Raw genomic sequence first — 25,000 nt, 5'->3', positions numbered from 1 at the left:
GTAGGACTCGTTCCGGCCCGGCTGACCTCAGCACCCATCCTCTCTCCCCCGCCGTTGCCTCCCTACTTTCTCCATCGTACTGAATTCCCTCTTCCCTTATTTCCTCTGTACCCCTCCCTCTTGCTCTCTTCCCCTCCTCCTCTCCCGCTATCTTGCTCTTCTCCTCTCCCTCTCCCTTTTTTGCTCTCCTATCCTCCCTCCTCCCTCCTCCCGTCTACCTTTCCTTCTCAGGCATGTCTCTTCCTACTTGTCCCTGCCCCACCCTCCATTCGCCTCCCCTCTCCCACCGCCTCCCCTCTCCCACCGCCTCCCCCAGTCTTCATTTACTCCCTCTTTCTCCCCTCCCTCCCTCTTGTCCCATCCTACCCCATCCCATCCCACGCTCCCTTTTTTTAATTCTCTCGCTCCCTTTTATCCCTTCCCTCTTGTCTTCCCACCTTCCCTCCCTTTTCTTTTATCCATCCCTTTCCTTCTCTCTTTTTTCTGCTTCCTCCTCTCTTTAGCTACATTTTATTCCCTTTCCTCCCTTCTATCACTCCCGCCCTGCCTTACTTTCCTTTCTTTCTGTTCTTTTCAATTTCTCCCTCCGTTTTTTCCCCTTCGTGTCCCTCCCCCCCGTTTTTCATATACCCCCTCTCCTCTTTTCTCCTCCTTTTCCCTTCTTCCCTCCTCCATTTCCCTTCTTCCCTCCTCCTTTTCTCTTCTTCCCTCCTCCTCTTCTCTTCTTCCCTCCTCTTCTCTTCTTCCCTCCTCCTCTTCTCTTCTTCCCTCCTCTTCTCTTCTTCCCTCCTCCTCTTCTCTTCTTCCCTCCTCTTCTCTTCTTCCCTCCTCCTCTTCTCTTCTTCCCTCCTCCTTTTCTCTTCTTCCCTCCTCCTTTTCTCTTCTTCCCTCCTCCTTTTCTCTTCTTCACTCCTCCTTTTCTCTTCTTCACTCCTCTCTCCTTCCTCTTTAGCTCCCTTCCTCTGCACTCTGTCCTTTGTTTCTGTTTATCCAATTTCGTCCCTCCGGCCTCCACACCCCTCCCCTCCCCTCCCCTCCCCTCCCCTCCCTCGCTTCCTCCTCTTCGTCCCTCCACTACTTCCCGTTTTCTCCCTCCCATCCCTCCCTCGTTCTCTTTGTGTCCCTCTTTCACATTACGTATCTCCCTTCTCTCTCACCCAGTACCTCCCGCCCTCCCCCTCCTTCCCCCTCCACCCTTTAGCCCTACCTCCCCCTCCCCCTCCTTTCCCCCCTCCCTCCCCTTCTTCCCCCTGCTTACCCCTTCCTCCCCCCTCCTTTCTCCTCCCTCCTCCCCTCCCTCCTCCCCTCCCTCCTCCCCTCCCTCCCTGCCGCACCTTTCCATTGACCCACTCCCATTAGAGTGAAACGCCGTCACAGCCTACGACTACAAGCTGCCCCGTTCCCATACCCCGGACACCCCCCCCCCCCAAACCTACTACACCTCTGAACTCGGAACGCAGCCTCTTCTCCCTTGATGCCCACCTTTATCCTAGCCCCTCCCTCCCTCCCTCCCTCCCTCCCTCCCTTCGCCCCGTCATCCACACAATTTGCCTTTACGATATTGTCCTTGATGCTTTGCAATCTTCGCGTTTGATTATTTTGTTTCTCCTCGTTGTCAGTGTCGCCTGAACCATTATCTCGCTCATCTACGTCACCAGGATCCCCCCCCCCCACAGACTCTTCCTACACCCGCCTACTCGCATCCCACACCCCGAGGACCTAAGGCGTTGGTGCAGACCATAGGTCTTCCTCTTCCTCCTCCTCGTTCCATCCTCCACCGAGATCTTCCACCCATGCAGCAGAAGCAGCAATAGGTGCCCACACCCACGTCACTCGCCTGCATGGATGGGTGTGAAGGGTGGGGGAGTGGGGTTTCTTTCCGCCTTGCCCTGCGCATTTTCCTTCGTATAATAATGTCTTCCCTCTTTCGCATCCACACGGACTAATCATCTCCCACTCAACCTCGTCACCCGTTCTTTCTCCTCTCCCACCTCCCTTCTCCTCTCCCACCTCCCTCCCCTCTCCCTCTCTACAGTTTCCACACCCGTGGCAACCCATTACCGAAGGCTAGAAAAGGTTCCCAGGAACTTGTCTGCAGCCGACCCCCTCCCCCTTGAGTTTGCTGGGAGAGAGAGAGAGGGAGGGAGGACCCTGTGTCCTCTTGACCATAGGCCTGTTGGGTGCGTGTGTGGGAGGAGGGGCGGGAAGGGAGGGAGGGGCCAGGGCCAGGGCCTAGTAATTATCTAAATGTTCTAGACCGTGACGAAGGGGTTTAGATACCTCGGGAGGCGGTTTGCATTCTTAAGGTTCCGCTGTGCGTTCCCGATACGTTGACAGAGGTTCAGGAAGGTACAAGATAAAGCAAAGATGTCTTTGACCGCAGCCGGCGGGCTTTCCCAATTTTATTTACGTTTTGGTTAATGCATATATTTATTTCTTATTTTATTTGTGTATTTTTATGTATATTTCTTCAAGAGGAGCTGGTCCTCGTGTCGTGGGAGGGGCTCGTGGCCTCGTCCTTGGTGAGGGATCATTTGTCTGTAACTTTTTTGGCGGCCCATGCGCTCTCGTCCTTCGGGAAGGCGTGCATACCTCATCCTTGAGAAGGTCCTGATGGATTCACCCACAGAAGGGAGGTGGGAGACGCCTCATCTTCCACTGGGAAAGCCCTCTTCCTCCTCCTCCTCCCTCTTCCTCCTCCTCCTCCCTCTTCCTCCTCCTCCCTCTTCCTCCTCCTCCCTCTTCCTCCTCCTCCTCCCTCTTCCTCCTCCTCCTCCCTCTTCCTCCTCCTCCTCCCTCTTCCTCCTCCTCCTCCCTCTTCCTCCTCCTCCTCCCTCTTCCTCCTCCTCCTCCCTCTTCCTCCTCCTCCTCCCTCTTCCTCCTCCTCCTCCCTCTTCCTCCTCCTCCTCCTCCCTCTTCCTCCTCCTCCTCCTCCCTCTTCCTCCTCCTCCTCCCTCTTCCTCCTCCTCCTCCCTCTTCCTCCTCCTCCCTCTTCCTCCTCCTCCTCCTCCTCCTCCTCCTCCTCCCTCTTCCTCCTCCTCCCTCTTCCTCCTCCTCCTCCCTCTTCCTCCTCCTCCCTCTTCCTCCTCCTCCCTCTTCCTCCACCTCTTCCCTCTTTATCCACCTCCTCCCTCTCCCTCCTCCACCCACTTCTTCCTCCTCCTCCCTCTTCATCCACCTCCTCCCTCTTCCTCCTCCTCCTCCCTCTTCCTCCTCTTCCTCCCTCTTCCTCCTCCCTCTTCCTCCTCCTCCTCCCTCTTCCTCCTCCTCCTCCTCCCTCTTCCTCCTCATACCTGTGTGTGGGTCGGGACGAGGGTGCGAGTACCCTTCGCCTAAAGGAGAAGATTCTCCTTTTTCTTGGAGAGCGAGCCGCTTCCTTGATGAGACATGGAACAGGAAAGAAATCTCATCCTCGTGGGAGGGGAGAGAGTAATTACAATGATTATGATAATGGCATAGAGGAGAACTTGTCCAAGCACAAGTAGACCTGACGCCTGCTTGCCAGTATGTGGAGCTGTTGACGCCAGGCGATTACTTCTTGTGTCAGCGTCAGCTTCCTCGTGGCAATTATCCAAGTTCTTGCCGGCGGCCCCAAGAGGGGGTGGGGAGGGGAGGAGGAGGAGGAGGTGGTGGTGGTGGTGGAGGTCCTTGGGGTGACGAAGTCTCGCGCTTCCTCTTCGTCTGGATACGAATGTCATGGAACGAGTCTGCCTCGCTCGCTCGTTCGCTCGCCCACAGGTTTACTCTCCCGAAGGAAGGAAGGAAGGAAGGTAGGCAGGCATCCGGCCTTTGGTCATCGTATTCCCCGAAACGAGATTGGCGGCTCGTCAGTCAATCAGTCAATCGGTCGGTCGGTCGGTCCCCTTTCCTGCAGGGTCTTGTATCGTGTACAACGTATATTCAAGGACCGCAATGCGAAGGCGGTAGGGACGCAGCGACCTCCGTCTGTTGGTCATTTTATTCAATTTTGTACATGATCCTCTATTTGTGGAAAGCGAGTGTGCTAATAGCGCAATCTCCGCCCTCGTTACTGCTGATTTACTTGCAAAAGTGTAGTACGTACCAATTTGAGGCGTCGGCATCTGGACAGGCATGGCACCTTCCAGTAAGGATGTTTGCCAGACTGTGCGCCCTGCCCATCCACCCTCCCAGTGAGAGCAGCAGAACGACAGACGAGGAAAGGACGCGCAAACGTTTTTTTGTTTTTGTTTTTTGTTTTCTCGGGGTGGGTGGGCAAGGCAGCAACAGTGTTTGAAAAACATGTAGCTAGGGAACGGAGAATTCGGAGAATTGTCGATATCCAAGTCTGGTATTTGCTTGTCAAAGGTGCTCAGTCTTTGATGCTGAAATGGAGGAACGAGGCTGGGAAATAAAACGTAGCGCCGCCAAGGCTCGTGATTTTTTTTTTTATCTTTTATTTTTTCGTTTTGCTTCATTCTATTTTGAGGATTCTTGAGTTGGTTTTAGCATTGGCAAACGTTGTCCAGTCAGCACCAATGTCGTTGAAACAAATCGTGTGGAAGGTGTAGGAGGAGAAGACCATTAAGTATTTGACATCCCATAGCAGGGTCCTCGAGCACTCGTCGAACCCCCAGTGAAGTTTCAAATTTTCTATCGACCCCCCTGGCTCTTAATTCAAGGAAAAATACCGACGGCGAAATCAATGAGTAGTTGTAGTTAATATGCAACATAAAAAGGTAACACAGAACATATGTCTGTGTATATGTAACTTAATTCTCAGTGCAACAAACCTCCTCTTCGATTTTTCTAACATTTATTCTGACTACGATATTTCTCAATTTTGTTCTTCGTTCAAGACAGAAATGATATGCGCCCATTGTATTTGATAAATGACTGTTTCATTTCTCGTTTTGTGAAAATCCCCTGGTGCCAAATTGTACGGAATGCATCCTGTACCCCCAGTAGGCAGTAGAGCCGCGAAAGACAATGAGGGGGAGGAGAGGTTGGTTGAAGGTCGTGTTGTCAGCGCTGCTGAAATTTCTGAAGATTTACTGGAAAATTTTGACCTATTGTTTGAATTAAAGAAATTACATATATATTAATTTCATTCTAATGGTGTCTGATGTTCTTCAGATTTTTATAAATTATCGAGAATTTCCAATCGGAGATTTCAATGATATCTTCGACCCCGTCAGTAAACATTCATAGACCCCCTTTCGACCCCCCTGGCTATTCATTGACCCCTTGGATGGTACCATCGATATCGACTTCTTTGGGAACTCCTGCCCTATATGGAGTCGGGGGGGACCGGCGGGTCACGAGCTGCATCATAAATGCATGCCCCCCCCCCCACAGAAATAATCTGTTCTCCCCTCAGTTGGAGCGATTGGGCAATCTCGAGCTCCCTTCCCCTTCATGTAGGGCGCCTCCTCGCCAGCAGGTAACCCCCCCCCCATCCTCCTCCCGTCATTCAGTTTTCACTCTCCCCTCCCCCATGAATAGGCATACTTCCTCATTAATTCCCCCTTTAGGGTTTGCCTCACATCTCCTGGTCCCCCTCTTCTTGTTTCCGGGCACGCGCTCGCTGCCCTGGATACCCGACACCCAGTGGTGCCTCCCCGCTCTTGGCGCTTGGTGTGGCAGGATGGGGACTTCTGAGGAGGAGGATTGCCGGGCTGGGGCGAGGAGGGAACAAAACTTTTTCCACATATTTCGGATGACATACCTCTCTCTCGGTCTCGCTCTCTCTCTCTCTCTCTCTCTCTCTCTCTCTCTCTCTCTCTCTTTCTCTCTCTCTCTCTCTCTCTCACACACACACAACCTGTCACAATAGGAGAAAATACCACGGTCTCCCGACAAATACCAAAGCGCCTCGGTCCATCACCCACCACGTTTATTACACAAATGCCTGATCCTCTATATGTCAACTCCTCCCCCACCCCCCATTGCTCACCACTGTTGCGTGCACTCCGGGTGCGCAGCCACGACCACGGCATTTTGTCGCCCTGTCCTGGACGCCGCCCACCCGATGAGCGCCAGCCTGCCTGCCTGCCTGAATACCTCTCCAATAATTTCCGTCACCACCCACACCACACTCGACACCATTGCCACTGCAACTGGCTGCCACCACATGTTGTCACTGTGTACCAACAATTTTCTTTTTTCGTCCATCGTCACACAGCAGCAGAAGCGCACCCACAGCCACGCCATCACCAGCACTTGTTGTCGTCACCACTGCCAACTTCCACCATCACCATCAATAGTATCTTTCAGCAGAACTCAATGATATCCGTTCCCTTCTGAGGAAGGATGGTGGGCAGACGCCTTACCAACCCGGACCTCCCTCGACCTTCTTTTTTCCATAAAGTAGTTTGGCCCTTCTTGTCTGAGACCTTTTTTTTTTAAGTTTAAATCCTCAGATTTTGGAGGGAGCGTGTGCGTGTGTGTGTGTGTGTGTGTGTGTGTTCACCTTGGTCTTTTGGATCACGGTCTGGACTCGTGATCGATAGCTATTTCCCTTCCAGAAGAGAGGTCAGAGCTCGTATGACCGCTCTATGGGAAATGCTGTGACCTTACATGCACATACACCCCCAACTCCCCGCCCACGAGAGTTGGAGTAACGACTCGAAGCGCAGCGATACTGAAATTATTTCAGCCCTGGGCAGGATTCGAACCCGGACCGCCGTAGTGACAGTCAGGGACTCTACCAACAGCGCCACCGAGTCGTGTGTGTGTGTGTGTGTGTGTGTGTGTGTGTGTGTGTGTGTGTGTGTGTGTGTGTGTGTGTGTGTGTGTGTGTGTGTGTGTGTGTGTGTGTGTGTTTTAGTTTCCGCTCGTAATCCTGCCGTGACTGACCTTACTTCCTGTTCCACCTCCTCTTCCTCATCCCCTTCCCCATTCCACCCCTTCACCTTCCCTCTCTCCATCCCTGTCCTCTCTCAAGTACGCCCCCCCCCGCTATTTCCTGCTGCTGCACCATCCACCCCCCCTCCATCTTTTCTTTTCTCCTCTCCTTCTGTCACCCTTTTTTACTATCCCATCTCCCCCTTACACTTTCCCCATCTCTTCTACGTCCTCCTTTTACATTTCTTTTTTCGCATTTCGAGGATGGGGAGGGATTTTCCCCTCCGTTGTCTTCCCGTCCGAACCTCCATCCCACCCCCCCCTCCCCTCTTTCATCCCCGTTGCCTCTCCATCGCTATTCTTCCATCTCCGGTCGCTCTCCAACTATTCATTGTTCCTCCCTTCTGTCTGCCCCCCCCCACCACCACCAACATCCTCTCTTCGTTTCCTTCAGAATGATGAGCCTCCTCCTCCTCCTCCTCCTCCTCCTCCTCCTCCTCCTCCTCGTACCCTCCTTACTTGTATTTATTACTCGATCTCTTACCCCTCCTACACCTTGTTTCTCTTTCTCCTCCCCTCATCCTCGTACTGTTCCTCCTGAATTGTACTCTTGCTTCTGTTATTTCCTCCATGTTCTTGTGTGTTTCTCTCCCCGACTTTGTCCCCCCCTCACATGTTTCTTCCCTTATTCTTGCCCCCCATGTACCCCCACCCTCCGCATCTACTCTTTACCCATCCTTAACTAACCTGCCTCCCCTCCCATTTTCCCCAGTCCCCTTTCTCCCCTTCCGCGGCAGTACTTCTTCCTGTTCCGCACAAGTGTTGATGACACGGAGGCGCAGCTGATTTGAACTGAGCTGAGTTCGGGTTCCTTCCATCTCGAGGAGTAGAGTTCCGAGCGCAAGAACACCCCTGAGGAGGAGGAGGAGGAGGAGGTGGAGAACTCGTGCAGTATTCCCGGGACAGAGCGTAATGCAATACAGTTTTAGCCCTCCCGGAGTTGAACGACAGAAGGATGAGTGTTGCTCATCCCGAGACGAAACGGTGAACGACTCCATCTCTACCTGTTGTTCTGACGACGACAACGACGCCTAGAGATGGCGATGGGCTGCTAAACTGTGCTGCTGCCAGGGAAGGCTACTCCTTTTGAACACGACGACCTCCACGCACGCCCATTCCGAGATTACTCTCATGCGCTTACTTTCGTTTAGTACGTCCCATACTTTCTACTTTCTCCCCTATTTTCTGTATAGGGGGAATGAAATGTTTGTAGATTTTCTTTTCTTTCTTGAATACCGGTTTCACAACGTGCTTCCCAAGGTACAATCCATGAATCCCGCGAGAACACTCATTGTTAGGTCCTAGGTAAGTTCTGCAGTGACTTCATGATTTTTTTTTTTTGTCCAATTATCTTTAACTTTATATTTAAGATCCTCCCTTACAATTGTGAACCAATTGAATTTTCTCTTCCACCCTTTCTCCATTCGGATTCGTTGTTACAAGTCTATATGCAATAATGTTTACTTAAGCAATCTCGAATCTCTGCATAACTTGGTTTTCAAGTATAAAAAAAAAAAAAAAACACACGTCATACAGGCTCAAGGCGAAGAGCGAGCTTGTGCAAACCTTCGCCTACGAACTGTGCTATTTACAAACAACCGATCCATAAAGATTAAACCCTCACCGTCTACCCCACTTTCTGTCCACTTCTCTACCAGCCTCGGACTCTCTCTCTCTTATATATGACATGGCCTTTTGGGTGGGGGCGACGACAGCAGCAGCTAGGTAAGCGATGGCGAGCATAACTGCGGCTCCTGCGGGGTCATGTCCTGCCAAGAGCGCCCCCCCCCCCCGGTGCCCCTCCTATCCATAGATCTCCCTCCTAGAGGAAATCTGCAATATGACTGTGGGACTGTTTCATGTCCTCTCCTTGTAGATAAAGGTGGAGGAATCACAGAAGAAGTTGATAAAGACCTTGGGTCCAGTCCGAAGACTGTCAAACTCTCGGGGCTGCATCCCCAGTTGACGGGGTTTGAAGACGAAAGAGGGAGATTCTCTCTGACTTCCTTCTCGAAGGATCACGTCGTGCAGGACGACAATGCCCGTCCTGAAGGGCTCTTAGGGACTAAGGTCAAGAATGCCTTCATCCCTTCCCCTCCCCCAACGTGGGCGGGGGAGATTGCGTCATTATTAAAGGTGCCGCGCCAACGCCGTCCCCGCTCCCTTCCTTCCACTCCCGGCAGCTGAAAGAAGATGGGGTGCGGAAACCACACGAACGGGGTTGGTTTATTAGTTTATTTATACGGGTAGTCTAAAAGAGTTATTGGAAACAGCTGCGAGCCTGTGCGTCCCGGGAATGCCTCTGGAAACGTTTGTCTTCAGAAGAGACTTCCTAGCCTCGTGGTCACGGAACTTGCTTTAATTTGGCCCTCTCCCTCCAGATCTCCTTTTCTCTACCTTCTTGAGATTCTTCCGCTGCCAAGTGATTTTATGCAGCGTCGGGGATAGTGGGGTCGGGGTGGGTGGCTCACGCCGCCATGAAGCTGTTCTGATGCTTTACAAAACCGGGTTAGGTCAAGTCAAATAACAAGGCCCACCCCTTCTATCCTCTCCTTTATATACGTACCTCTGTGTGTGTGTGTGTGTGTGTGTGTGTGTGTGTGTGTGTGTGTGTGTGTGTGTGTGTGTGTGTGTGTGTGTGTGTGTGTGTGTGTGTGTGTGTGTGTGTGTGTGTGTGTGTGTGTGTGTGTGTGTGTGTGTGTAAAATATACATTATATAAGGTAGGGGTAGAAGGAATAACACAAAGCTTGAAGTGTTTTTGTATGTCGAACATTTCGGGTATAAACGACCTTTTGCAGATCTCTGAAGGTCGTTTACACCCGAAAGTTCGGTACATTTAGTTTCTCAGAGGTCCGATCTTGAGGTGAGGGAGGGAGGAAGGAAGAGGAGGCGCCTGGAGGCGACGTGACGAGTCTCCAGATATCCGAAGAATTTTTATAAGTTCTTGTTTCCGGTTCCTGTTATCCCAAAATTATGTCCCCAAAACAAACAAACAAACACACACACACACACACACACACACACACACACACACACACACACACACACACACACACACACACACACACACACACACGCACGCACGCACGCACGCACACCACTACCACCACATCCTACCCATCAACATTTCGTATGTCTTTGGTGTCTCTCTCTCGCTGATTAAATTTCTTTGACGCCACTGGCCACACTCGGTGTCAAAAACAAACCAGAATGCAAACAAGTAACTTTCCTACCAGGAGGGCGATGCTACCGCCGCCCATCGACAGAAGAGTCGTTGAATTATTACATATTAAATGAAAGTCTCCAGGTTGAAGGGCTTTGACCTCCTCCTCCTCCTCCTCCTCCTACAAGTGTTTGCTTGTCGCGGCAGCTCTTCTTGTCCCCACCATCCCGTCACATTTCACCTGTCGTTGCCCTTTCGTTGGTACTCACTCAACCCTTTCGTCATCACTGCCTGCTTCCCTGCACCACCACCACTCCCGTCCCATCACCACTTGTGAGGACTCCTGCACCTAACCTCATCACTCCTCGCACGCGCCAACCCCATCACCATCGTATCGTCAGGCTACGTGTGCGTGCGTGTGTGCGCGCGAGCGTGGCCTTTTTCTCTATTTATCCATCTTCCCTCTTTCTTAATTATTCGCTCCTCAAATACAGAGCTGTCTTCCTCCCCATGTATCCGATTTGAGTGAAGCCTCCTCCCCCCCCTCCCCCGGCGGGCTTTCTCCACACAACAACAGAACCACTGGGTCCTGCGCCGTACTGACTTCAGTTCCATTGTTGTCCAGATAGGAAGGAAGGAGCACCCTGCTTCCCCCCCTCCCCCCTCCCCCCGTGGACTCGCCCCGCCCTCTTCCCTTCCATTTCCCCTTGGTGAGTCCCTCCCACTCCTCCCCCATTCCCCTGCCGGCGTCACTACTTCCGGTAGGGTGAAGGGGGGGGGACCTACAGATGAAGTGCAGACGTCATTATCGAATAAGGTATTGTCCTCGTGGCATACCAGTGTCTTTAGGGATTTATTATTATTGTGTGTGTCTGTGTACATCCATTGTCCCACCCTCACCCCCGTCCCGGCCTGTTTCGTTTCCGTTCGTCGTGCATTGCTACAAATCTCTCCGTCGCTCAAGTTGGCCCATCCCACTGTCCCTTTCCCCCTTCCTCTCTCCCCTCCTGACCCTTCCTCTCCCTCGTCAGTGTACCTCGCCGTCTTCATTTACCTTGTTCTGGCCCTCGTCCCTGCCGCTTCCCAAGGCCCGTCTCGTTGCTGGGGGCTTCCTGACGAGTCCAGTCACTCACCAAGCCATTCAGGGCTGAAAAGCAACAGCCCATAGACCACACAGTTGGGTGATTACGATGGGGTGGACGGTGATGGGAGGGAGGGAGGGAGGGGGCAAGTAGGGCGCGGTCGATCCCACAAGTTCCGGTGTGGCGTCAGGTAGGATGGCGGGCGCCCCTCGCCCGGGCGTGGGATCGAGGTCTTTGTGGTAGGATGACGTGGAGAAGGTGCAGCATGGGCGCGCGAGGGCGGGGGACGGGGCTTGCAGGACTCTTGTTATGTTGAGTCATGCAGTTCCGAGGTCACCTGAGGTAGTTATAGGACATGGCAGACATTTGTTTTTCTCCTTTTTCAGTGATGCTTCGATGGAGAAAGTAATAGTCGCGGTATTTTCGTAACTTTGTCTCCACAAACATGTTGGACACCGTCGCCCGCAGGGAGCTCCTATCTTTGGACGAGGAGTCTGTTAAAGTGCAAAGAAACGAAACTGTTTAGCCATCTCGCGCATGACCTATTCGAACCGAGATAAGGCCCGGGTAGGAGTATTATCTAAAAAAAAAAAAAAAAAAAAAAAAACAACAGAAGGGCCAACATAGCCAACCCCTTTTGGAAGAGACGGGATGTTGGCGCGCGGGATCCCGCGGGCTACGGATGCACATGCGCGTGAAAAGATGACCTCCAGTTCATTAGCGTGTTGAATAGACAATGATCAACTAGGCGTCGGCATGAATGGGCGACCACAGGTGCGTCAGTGAACGTGAGGTGGCGTGGCGTGGCGTGGCGTTGCGTTGCCTCCGCAGGGGCAGGACCCTGACTGACTGTCTGACTTGGGTGCGGGGGGATTGAAGTTCCTCAACTGGATAAGTCACCCGGTATTAAACCAGAACTTAATGGATATTGTGTATAACCTCGGGATGAATTTGAGATCGTAACTTGCATCCCGCGCTTATTCCTCGTCTTGGCGTCGACTGGGAGTACAGGATCTGTCGTCTTGAGTCAGAGCCGAGAGGTCAAGAAGGTGGCTGGAAGGAGATATTTGGGGGAGAGGGCGGGTGCAAGTCAAAAGTTGCCGTTCAACATTCCAGAGTGGAGACGAGTCGCTAAATAAAAAGGAAAACGTGTTGCACGTCTTTGGTCTGTAGGGAGCAGAGACTTGCTAGTTAGCAGGTGCACTCCATCCATATTGGGCAGGGATGAGGACATGTAAATCATGTTTTCATTATTTACGTGGTGGACGTGCCGGGGAAAGCGGGGATGGGGGAGACCGCGAGCTGTTGTACGTAGTTAGGTCTCCGTTTTGCGGTGCGCTGTGTGGAACAGCCGCCGCCGGCTAGAAGACAGCAAGCAAACGCGATCAAGAGGACATGAGCAGACGTGAAGGGCTCAAAGATCCTTTGGAACAGTTACATCATTTGCCTTTCTTTCACCTTTTGACTGGAAAGAATACAACGACACTGTTCTTCTTGGGAACTGCGACACCGTCGGTAGGGCACACTCGAGTTGTCTCAGCCCTTCTTGCTGCGATGACACCCCCCTCCCCCCCGAAACACACACACATACGCGCGCGCGCGCGCGACTCGGTGGCGCGGTTGGTAGTCCCTGACTGTCACTACGGCGGTCCAGGTTCGAATCCTGCCCAGGGCTGAAATAATTTCGGTATCGCTGCGCTTCGAGTCGTTACTCCAACTCTCATGGGCGGGGAGTTGGGTATGTGCGCGCGTGTAAGGTCACAGCATTACCCATAGATCGGCCATACGAGCTCTGATCTCTCCTCTGGAAGGGAAATAGCTGTCGTTCACGGGTCCAGCACGTGATCCAAAGACCAGGGAGAATACACCCTACTCAGGAGGAGGAGGAGGAGGAGGAGGACACCACCATCCACTCCTGACGGAAGGAAGGAAGGAAGGGATAGATGGATGGAATGAACGTGACCCAGGTCACACATGCTAAGCTCTACCTGACCTTCCCCCCTCCCGCACACGCACACGAGCACACACACGCACACACACACACGCGCGCGCGCGCGCACCAACCTAACTGGTTGTCTCCTTCAAGTATGTGTGATTCACCATGGTCTTAGATCACGTGTTGGACTCGTGATCGACAGCTATTTCCTTCCCGGAGGAGAGCTCATATATGGCCGATCTATGGGTAATGCTGTGACCTTACACGCACACCCAATTCCCCTGCCCACGAGAGTTGCGAGTAACGACTCGCAGCGCAGCGTTACTGAAATTTCAGCCCTGGGCGGGGTTCAAACCCGGACCGCCGTAGTGGCGGCCGCGAACTCTACCACTGCGCCATCGTGTCGTGTGTGTGTGTGTGTGTGTGTGTGTGTGTCTGTCTGTCTGTCTGTCTGTCTCTGTCCCCGTTCTCCCTTCGGAGCTCCGAACCACGAGGGCCTCCGTCTGCCACGATGAACTAACTTCCTGGTCCTCGCCTGCCTCCCTGTCTGCTTTCCCGCCTGCCGCTTCCCCGTCCCAGTTTCCCCTGCCTGTCTGCCACTTTACTGTCGCCTGGTCCCCCAGGGCTGCGTCTCTCGGTTCGTTTTCACGCCTCACTGACCCACTTAGTTGCCCTTTCCTTCTCGCCGACCTCCGTCTCGGTCGCTTCCCTCACCTCTCCCCCGAGCTTCTCCTCCCATGCCTTTCCCCTTCCCCTTCCTCTCCTCCCCTTCCCCTTCCTCTCCTCCCCTTCCCCTTCCTCTCCTCCCCTTCCCCTTCCTCTCCTCCCCTTCCCCTTCCCCTTTCTCTCCTCCCCTTCCCCTTCTCCTCACCTCCCCTTCCCCCTTGTCCTTGCTGACCTTCGCTAACCACTAACTCTTTCTCCCCGATTATCTCTTATTCTACCTCCACCCCCCCTACCCCCTTCCACCTCTCATCCCAGCCCGTCCTTTTGCCTTTGCACACAAACACCCATCCCTCATCCACAAAACAATCTTTTCTTCTCATCGTCATCATCATCTCCTCCACTACTGTTCTATAACAATGCCCCTCTCAAGTCTCCCTCCAACTCACGCTTCGGAAATCCGGCTTTATTTTTTCAACGTTTTCTTGCTTGGATAGCCACTTCCCCCCGCCTCTTCCTTTCATTTGCGACTCTCCCCCCCACACCCCCCACCCGTCCTCCGCTCTTTCCAGCTCCCTTGTGAACACCACCACCGTCTATTCTCTTGCGAGTTATGTCATTTCCCTCCGGGTCACTTTCCACCCTCTCTGCCCGATCGGCCCTGTGAATGAATGACCGTTCAGCTTTTCCTCCCCTTCCCCCTCCCCCTCCCTTCCCCCCGCCCTTGCATTTATTGACTCGCACAGTTTTCCCTCCCCTACTCCACCAAACCCCCCCCCGTACTCCCCAGGAAGTTTGCAACAACTGTGTCCAAACGTGTCCCCATGGGAGGACTTTGCTCGAAAGCGTAGCGCACGAAAATGTAGTTGAACGGAATGTAGCGTGCGGTAATGTCGCTGCATGCCAGAATCTCGTTCTCTCTCTCTTTATAATATATATATATATATATATATATATATATATAGATTTATATATATATAATATATATAATATACACACATACACACTGTGAACATATGTCCATGGTGGATATACAGTACAGTTGTACATGAGTGTGTCGTGGTTGCACATACACACCTGGAAACGTATGTATGGTGGTTTTACATTACCCATAGGATTTTAGGCACGGTGAGTGTTTGCCGGCAGTAGCCATGCGCCAATGATGAGGGTTAAAAAAGTGAGGTTTTTCGTACAGTGTAATTATTGTTTATATGTAGATCGTTATAATTGTTATTATTATTAGTAGTAGTTGTAGTAGTGATCTTTATATTAGCATTTGTCCACTACTGCCCTGAGACACTAAAAACCGATTTGTTTCTTCTGCAGATGGCTGCTCGTCGCGATCCACGCCCAAGCCGCGCCCGCCCTCGCCCACGCTTCGCCCCAACATTACATTCCAGACGTACGCGTGTCCGTCCGCCTACGCGGCCTGGTACTGCCTGAACGGGGCCACCTGCTTCACGGTCAAGATCGGAGAGTCGATCCTCTACAACTGCGAGTGAGTATAGAATCCCCCTCCCCCCCCCCAACTTCTCTCGTTAATGAATGACTGGTGACGTAAGCACGACCCAACACCCACTACTGCACTTGTCTGAATGTCCCTCATTAACACACACGCACACACACACGCACGCACGCGCACACACACGCACACACACACACGCACGCACACACACACACACACACACACACACACACACACACACACACACACGCACACACACACGCACACACACACGCACACACACGCACACACACACGCACACACACACGCACACACACACACACACACACACACGCACGCACACACACACGCACACACACGCACACGCACACACACACACACACACACACACACACACACGCACACACACGCACACACACGCACACGCGAAGTTGGGGTGTGTGTAAGATCACAGCATTATCCACAGGTCAGGCAATATATGAGCTCCCATCTGGAAGGGTATATGGGTAATATTTGTCGATCACGAAATCAATATGCGATGCAAGACTGTGGTGGCTCGTGTGTGTCTTCGTTTGAGCACAAGACCTGCGCTAGTTACATCCCCCCCACCCCCGTTATGCCCTCCATATGTGGGTTTAAGGTCTGACGTGTGAAATGTGAGCCCCAGACTTCTTTTTTTTTCTCCAATGGAAGGGTTTGGGTATTCCGTTTAATATTGGTTGCTTCTTTGATTCATGGTTGTCTGGAGTGAGACCTGGGAACCATTGACAAGATAAGGGAGGCCTCCAATCAACATACAAACTCGAGGATTGGGGGTTGGTGGGCAACCGCTGCTGGGACATCAGGTTCCTCTGGTTCTGCGAGCATACCTTAGAATTGGTGTAGTCCCCCCCTCCCTCTACACACAGGTGTCTCGTGGACCAGCTGTATGGAAAGAAGCTGCTGTGAGACCATGGCAACAACACCTGGAGGCACTCCCGAGAGCTTGGTCCTCCGCCAGCTCCATCCCGGAGGTAGACCAAATATTTCTTCGCCAGGTTCCGTTCGCCGGTCTGAGACTTGTCAGGTTCCCCATGACGCCACAGATGGTCATTTGGAGCGTTCGTGACTAGAGCTTCTGTCTGGACCATTGTCAAGATCTAAGTGTGTATTACTTGGATCATACTCGACCACTGAAGAAAAGTGAATCCGTTCGTAATTTTTTTTTCCGCATGTTGGAGAAAGAAAAAGGACGTGGTGGGGGGAGCAAGACCGAAAGGACAACCTTTATAGGCGTAACCAGACTGCTGAAGGTGAGCCTTGGCCAAGCGTTGACATGGGGAACTTAAACCGATGATTCACAAAGTCGACGTTGCCCTCAGAGCCAGGATCCTTTACACCTGTGGTTGCTGGACGTCCTCCTCAGCGTTCCGTCCATCACAAGTAGGAGTGGAGATCAGCAGCCCACCTGGCTGGCTGGCAAGGGTGCCAGGGGTCGTCCCCTTGTACCATTGGCGTCAGCCTCCTCCCCCCTCGGTTCCTACAGGTGACCTGCCTGCCTGCCTGCCTGCCTGCCTGCCTGCCTGCCTGCCTACTTAGATCCTAAGGGTTCCTAAGCCACCCACCCACCCTAATTATCCCGTCGTGTATACGTGTCCCGTTGTGAATAACCTGGCAAACGTCCCCCCCTTTCCTTGCCCCGTCATCAGTATAGATGGAGATGCAATGAGAAAGGTAGTTTCGTGTGTGTGTGTGTGTGTGTGTGTGTGTGTGTGTGTGAGTACGTGCGCTTGCGCGCCCCTTTGAAGCGGTTAACTCAGGTGACAGAAGTTTACGTAGAAAGGAAAAGAAATCGGCACATCCACTGACGCCCTATACAAACCGCTGTCATTTTCGGTTCTCTGCCGCTTTGGAGGAGGAGGGAGGAGGAAGGGATACAGCCGAAGAAGAGGAACGAAAAGCCCCCCCCCCCATGTTCCCACACAGTACCTGATTTTATGAATGGCAGGGCTCTTTATCTATTTCTTTCGTCACCACGGCCTTCTTCCTTTCATTTCCTTCTTGGCGACGACGTTCATCCGCCCCGTGGCAGTGATCATATATAACGAGTTGTCTTCAATCGGAATATTGGAATATCACATTGCGAAATGCACTTCTCAGTGCAATCTACCAGGATATAGCTCCGCCTTGTTCACCAGAGTTGCAGATGTGGCGTGGGTAACACTAGGAGGACCCCGTCATCTCGTCTGGAGTGGGAAGGACTCGGGTGGGGACCAACTTGGGGACGGGGATCTCGAGAGTTGGCAAAACAAACCAAAGCACCCCGCAGCATTACTGGAGCAGCTGAACTAAGTCACGAGGTTAACACACCTTTGGCATCGCGAATAAAGAAATACGCAGGAGGGGGAGGAGGAGGAGTAGAAGGAAGAACTACGTAGCAGCTTTCCGACCTTGTGCAGCCTCCGATGAGCCCCAACCAAGTGTTGTTTGTAGGGGAGGAGGTCCGCGGGTTGGTGATGATGGATAGGCCCGGCATTGTGCTGCTGGACAAGTTGGGCAGGGAAGGGAGTGGAGGCATTTGAGGAGGGGATGGGGGAGATTGGGAAAGTCCTGTTCGAGAAAGAGAGCGAGGGACCTAAGTTCCGATGTGTTAACTGTAGGTGGACAAAGTGTTGCCGTAAGTGTCCATCAAACTCGTGCCCCTCCCCTTCCCCCCCTCTCTCTCTCCGTCTTTCTCCTCGTCTCTCTCCGTCTTTCTCTCTCTCCGTCTTTCTCCCCGTCTCTCTCTCTCTCCCCCCGTCTCTCTCTCTCTCCCCCCGTCTCTCTCTCTCTCTGTGCGCGTGAGTGGGTGCACACAACAGCAAGGTCGAGCTCCCTCTGCTCGCTAGTTAATTTGGACCTCTAACAACTCCCTCCCTCCCCTCTCTCTCCTTCCCTACCTTCCCCCATATCTCTCCCATACCCCACCCCTCTTTCTCCTTCCCTCCCCACCACAAGAATTGAGGGCACCTGTATTTGGTGGAGCAAAAGTATACTAAAGGGCTGGTTGGAGGTCGTGGTAGGTTTGTGTAATAGTTTAAGAAGTAGGATCAGTAGTCGTGTCGAAAGGAAGGAAAAGGGATTGGGGGAGAGGAGGTGGGGCTGTGACTAAGACTACAAGGTGGTCGTAAAGGTAGTGGTGGGAGTTATTGTGTGCTACATAGGAGAGTGAGGCGTATGGGAGGAGTGGGAACCGCAGAGACGTGCCGGGTCCAGCTAGCGAAGGAATTATCGGCACATACGTACATACAGTACGAGGGCCCCCGAGCGCCGCCTGGACCTTCGAACCTTTGTGGTGGTTCTCCCGCATGGCGGTTTCTCCGTCCGAAGCCAAACTTCTATTATTCTTCGTGCTGCTCCGCACGCCCCGCTCCCACCCCCTCCCTCTCGTACTTTTCTCACAATCCTGACAGCCATACCTTGATGTCAAAAGGTTTGGTTGCCCTCTTATAGGCGCGAGAGATTTCAGTCGTGGCCATGTTCGTTCAGCGAGTGTTTGTATCGTGTGTGTGTGCGCGCGCGCCTGTACCTTCGTTCGCTGGCGACGCGTAGAGGAGTCCGGCAACGTCAGCCCCTGAAAAGGCGAAAATATATTGAGCAAAACAAGAGGGAAAGTTGCAAAAAGGGCGCCATTGTTCGTACCACTGTTGTCATCACTGTCGCCTCGCTGCCAACCATGCCGCTTCCATGACTTCGCCTGGAACCTCTCCTCTGCTCTGCGCACAGCTTCCACGGAACCTTGCCGCTGCCACCACCACTACCCGTATTACCCAACTGCCAGGCAAGCTATGCCCTCATCGACTCTTAAAACTGCCAACATCCCTTCGTGTTGACAGAGATAGGAGCGAGCCGTAACACGGCGGCTTTAGCAAACTCGTGGTTTTAGGGTCTGGAGTTGATTCAGTGTTGCAATCTCAAGGGCGAAGAGTAAGGAAGTGGACTATGATAATCAGCAAGAAAGTAAACCTGCCTCCGCCGCCGAAATCCGTTGCAATCACAGGCTTTAGACAGCAGAAGGAAACTAATATGTCTGCAAACAGTTCTCAGAACCACGCTCCAGTACACTTCCACAGCATAATTCCCAACAATCAGGAAAACGGATCTTACAAACTGTGCAAAATAAAGCGTTGAGACTAATAACAGGATGCCCCAAAACCAACCCAGTAGAACACCTGCTTACAGATATATTCATCCCCATAGAGGGTGAGGAACCAGGAGGCGATGAGTAGCTGCGGCCGAAGCCGTCGCCTTTGCCCTAATCACTTGGGCTGTTAGGGCAGATAGTTAACAGTCATTACTGGGAATTAGGAGAAGAGTGTGGGATTCGAACCCATAACTAAGCGAATATGAGACCAACAGTTCTGATTACACCACCAGAGCACACCCAATAGAACACTGCATGAAAATGTCCACACAGGTCTGCGAAAGACCCTTCAGCCCTGCTCACCTCCTCCATCCCTTTACTTCAGATAAACACAACTTGAAAATAAACGTACTTCTCAGACATCTACATTGACCTGACCTAAACATAACTTCAGCAACCTGATCAGGGACATTTAAGTCCCCTTTCAGAATTATGGACATAATTCAAAGTTAACTGTGTTTACTTATAATTTGATATTAACTGTCTATCTCTCCCTCCCTCTCTCTCTCTCCCCCCCCATAGGATTTTTTTCTTTTTCTTCCAGACTATCTGAAACCTGCTCTCTCAAAATTGCCTTCTACAAAAACCTCGTTCACCTAATTCTGGAAGTTTAATCCACCAGATACTCTGTTATAATTCCTATGACGATTTTTCATGCTTAACTACTTTTGTAGAAATACAACGAATGTAAATCAAAGTGAACATACTTATCTACATGTGCATATTTTGGTTTAAAATGCATTTGATTTTGTTAGGTGAACCCCCTCTTAAATTTCTCATCCTAGCTCACACACTTTGATGATTATCTATCTAGTTTTCATAAACTAGACCAGCCCCCTCACCACTGCTCCTTTCCAAAACCTAGCGTTTATCCCACAAGTGGAGAACAATCCTCTTTCCAGAGCACTAATGAATCTGCCCTTTCACCATGATCAGCTTGTGCATAAGACCTCATGTACATGTACATTACATGTGCATGTTGCAAGAATGAATTAGATTGGACCCCCAGGTAACTTAAGTCAACACTCTTGTTTTGCAGGTGTGCAGATGGTTACATGGGTCAGCGCTGCGAGTTCAAAGACCTGGATGGGTCCTATTTGACAGGGCGTGAGAAGCTGTTGGTTGAGACCGCGTCCATTGCAGGGGGCGCCACGGTGGCCTGTGTCCTGGTCTTTGTTGTGCTCTTCTCCCTCTATGTCTTCATGCAGAAGGACAAAGATAAACGCACTAAGTAAGTTTTAATGCTGACCTATAGATTTCTGTGTCTTTACAGAATTAATTGACAAACCAAATAGGGATGGCAAGGTGATCTTGTGTCCCTGAATTGTATGATTTTTATACATTTTTTCATATGATTATCATGTATATTTTTACCAAGTCTGCACTCTCTCCCCCTTCATATGTGAGGTGTCAAAGTCAAAGCACGCCTACTGGCACCAACCCTTCAATCTTAGCACCTTACACACATGCGCGCGCGCACACACACACACACACACACACACACACACACACACACACACACACACACACACACACACACACACACATGCACATATACATGCATATGTATAGATAAACATGCATAAATACATACACTAACACATACAGTTGGATGTACATACACTTGGATGTACATACACTTGGATGTACATACACTTGGATGTACATACACTTGGATGTACATGCACATACATGTACATGCACATACATGTACATGCACATACATGTACATGCACATACACTTACACACACACACACACATATACATGCACATATACATGCATATGTATAGATAAACATGCATAAATACATACACTAACACACACACTTGGATGTACATACACTTGGATGTACATACACTTGGATGTACATGCACACACACACACACACACACACACACACACACACACACACACACACACACACACACACACACACACACACACACACACACACACACCAAAGGCTTCTTCCCCCTTATAAGGGAGGTAGCCAGCCAAGGCATGCACCCATTCTCACTCGTCCCACTGCCATCCATCACCCAATTGTTTTCCCTTTTTATCTTGGCTCTTTGTAGATGAAGGGTCATCCCTGTCTCCTGTTCAGTGTCCTGGGGGTCAGAAGCAATGCAGCAAGGCATGGCACGGCACACCCACGGCAGGACCCCCATCTCTTCATTTACTGGGTGACCTGACCTCCTCGTCCCCTCTCGCAAAAATAAAGATAATCCCTTTTGGGCCGCATCAATTGATTATCTATTCACACCCATGTGTTGCCTACTCTTTCCTACTTAACACCCTTTCACCCCATCCATTTCATTTTTGGTTTCTCCTCTCTCTCTCTCCTCTCCCCCCTCCCTCTCCTCTCTCCTCTCTCCCCCTCCTATCTCCCTGCCCTCTCCCCCCTCCCTCTCCTATCTCCCTGCCCTCTCCTCTTCCCCTCCGTCTCCTCTCTCCCCCTCCCTCTCCTCTCTCCCCCTCTCTCTCTCTATCACTATCTCTCTCCCTCCCCCCCTTTCTTCCTCTTTATCTCCTCTCTCTCTTCTGTAAGTCTTCCCTCCACTCGGTTCACTCCATATACTTTTGCCATCTACACTCTTTGCTAGTCTTTATTCACTCAATCTTTCTATGTGCTTTAAACCATCCCACTATTTTCTCATCAGGCTTCTTTCCAGGGAACAATCCAGCTGTAGATCAGTACCAACACAGAAAACACAGAGCTCCTCATTCTACAAACACTCTCTCCTCAGGTTACTTGGGAGCCATTGGTCTCCTGGAAGAGTTCTCTGGGGCTACATATTGATTGTTGGTGTTGCTTATCTTAGATGATGTGGAAGTTTTCAGAAAACTGGTTTGGAATTAATTTCAAATACAGTTTTATGCTAGATTCTAACCCCCAATCCTTTATCATCATCATTGTAATCATTGCCATCTTTCTACCTCTACCCAACACCTATTCTTCCTGTTCATGTGTTTATGACAACATTGATTTATTGGAAGGACTGTTTCCAGGGACCTGGATGGAGTTAATGGCACTTTATCATTATTGTAATCATTCACATCTTTCTACCTCTACCCAACACCTATTCTTCCTGTTCACGTGTTTATGGCAACATTGATTTATTGGAAGGACTGTTTCCAGGGACCTGGATGGAGTTAATGGTAGTGATCGTCAACCCTTCTCAGGCTACCAGAACCCTCGGCCTGAAATCATCAGAACCATCCAGAACCCATATGCAAGAGAGGTGAGAAGCTTAATTTCATAGGTTATGGACTTGTGGTTGAACATAGTACACTATCACATTGTTAACAGTTCGAGTTTGTTGAATTTGTTTTCTGTTATGGTCCTTTAGATGATTATCAGTCTTTAATGTATTAACACATTGATGGTCTAAAAGTTTGGCCATTGAAAAAATTCTAAATATTTGAATTTTCACTTCAGAATGTCATGTTATGGTGTCAGATCTGGAGCTGTAAAAACTGTTATGGTTACAGTATTGTTACAAAATTTATGTATTTCATTATTAGAATATCTGAAATGCAGTCGGCATGATGAGGAAGTTGTTTACTTTTCTTCTTTTTTTTCTATGTTTTTATAGGACATATACCAAGGCTTTTTTCCCCCTTACAAGGAAGGTAGCCAAAGTCAAAGGGATAAATCCACTCCCTCCCATTTCATCCACACGTACACCACTCCCAATCACCACCCCTCCCTCCCTCTTTTTCTTTGCTCCTTCTGGATGACGAGTCATTCCTGCATCTTGCCCACTGCCCTAGGCCAGAGGCAATGTAGCAAGACACAGCACATCCACAACAAGGCCACTTCATTTAATTGGTGACCCCCCCCTCTCTGTCCCCTTGTGTAGAAAAAAGAGAAGACAGGGAGAAGTCCCTTTGGGCTGCATTGAAATATTATTCACACCTACCCCCTTCCCACCCACTCCCTTCCATACACAACCATTTTCCACTCACCCCTATCTTCTGTCTTTCACCTTCCTCCTCATCAGACATTCCCCTTTCCCAGTGCCCCTTTTACTCCATCCCATCCCACCTTTACTTAAAATGTTCATTCGTTTCCTCTTCCTTACCCTAATACAAGCTATACCACATAATCGTACATATACCAAAAGACCCTTTCAGGGTGGTTGCCTAGGCAAGGCATACACCTACCTTTACCTCTCCCACATTCATCCAACATTCTTCTCTCATAGCTCCAGGTGGATGAAGAGTCATCCTTGTCCCCCACTCCCCACTCACTGCTTGGGTCAGAAGTAATACAGCAAGATGGAGCATCTCCACAGCTTCATTACTTAGAAATACCAAGCAGACGAGAAGAAAGCCTTCAGGGTGCATCAGTTTCTCACCCTGCCACAACCACTACACATCTCTTGCCCCCTCCCTGCCATGCTTTGACATAATTTCCCTTGTATCTAAGGCCCCCTTTACCACCCATCCATCACATTCTTACCCTCAGTTTACTCCGTGAAGGGAACACCGAGAATGGAATGGATGTTTAGGGTGAAGGGGCCTTGGGTACAAAGAGAGTGTCTATTAAACAGGGAAGGGAGAGGGAAAGAAATTGGTACAAGTGTAGAATGGTTATGAATGGATGAGAAATTGATGCAACCCAAGGGGTTTTCTTCTTGCCTGATCTGTAATTTCTATCATTTGAATAAACTATTTTGACTATCCTTAACAGCCTTCCCCCTATCATATATATCTGCAACAGATCCCATAATGCCCTCTTCTCAGCCATGTCATATACCCTCCCCAAATCCATGAATTTTTTTTTTGCCAAAGTCTTGTATCTGCCTTATAAAAAAATTGACCTGTGCATCATTTTCATTTCCATTACCCACACTGTTGCTCTTCAGTTACTCCCTCCACTCCCCTCTTAATCCTCTCAATTAATCCATACAGTGTCAGTAGTGTTAGTTCAGCCCCACAACATTTGACCAGCTTGAGTGTCATTGGTGTGATAGTTCAATGCTGTTATACTTGTAGTTGCCGTAGCAGTTGCTTCTTAACAAATTGGCTTGGGTGAGCTGCCTGGTTTTCATACATCACCACAAGACATAACAATTATACACAGTAGGTGGATCTTTTTGGGAACCCCATTATATAGAATTTTGCTGAGTTATAAATGTCATTGGAAAAGGGGGTGAGTCTGAGGAAGGAAGGGAGAAGACAGAAGATAGGGGTGAGTGGAGAATGGTTGTGCACAGATGATGCTGTGATGCATGAAAGGGAGTGGGTGGGGGATGGGAGGCGAGGGAGTATGTGTGAATGATATTTTGACATAACCCAAAGGGATTTCTCTTCGTCCTCTCTTTTTCTTCATGAGGGGATGGAGAGGGGGGATCACCAATTAAATTAAATGCCCTTGCTGTGGATGTGCTGTGTTGCTACATTGATTCTGACTCAGGGCAGTGGGCAAGATGCAGGCATGACTCTTCATCCAGGAGGAGCAAAGAAAAGATGGAGGGAGGGGTGGTGAATGGGAATGGAGTATGTGGGGATGAAATGGGTGGGAGTGGATTTTTACTTTGGCTACCTTCCTTGTAAGGGGAAAAAGCCTTGGTGTATGTATGTATGAATGTCCTGTTGTACACTACATATTATTGCTGTTATGGGTTGACTAAGAGCCACTCGCATATCTTTTCTT

At 50.6% G+C, this 25,000-nt stretch overlaps 1 protein-coding gene across 4 annotated transcripts in view; it reads left to right on the top strand.

The window, feature by feature from the left end:
• LOC143035174 (uncharacterized) overlaps nt 1-25,000 on the top strand; it is a 219,751-nt gene that overhangs the window by 193,694 nt on the left and 1,057 nt on the right. The window contains exons 3-5 of one of the 4 annotated variants that reach the window (XM_076201838.1): nt 15,036-15,207; nt 20,376-20,567; nt 22,478-22,580. In XM_076201838.1, coding sequence (XP_076057953.1) covers nt 15,036-15,207; nt 20,376-20,567; nt 22,478-22,580 — 467 coding nt within the window. Of the gene's footprint in view, nt 1-15,035; nt 15,208-20,375; nt 20,568-22,335; nt 22,403-22,465; nt 22,581-25,000 lie in introns of those variants that run through there. The other 3 variants (XM_076201837.1, XM_076201840.1, XM_076201839.1) reach the window with 3 other exon arrangements.

The sequence above is a fragment of the Oratosquilla oratoria genome, chromosome 18 (genome assembly GCF_046742065.1).
Source record: "Oratosquilla oratoria isolate Oo_2021 chromosome 18, ASM4674206v1, whole genome shotgun sequence".
Classification (NCBI taxonomy): Eukaryota; Metazoa; Arthropoda; class Malacostraca; order Stomatopoda; family Squillidae; genus Oratosquilla; species Oratosquilla oratoria.
The sequence above is the reverse complement of the archived record's forward strand: the minus strand, read 5'-3'. Positions and strand labels throughout refer to the sequence as shown.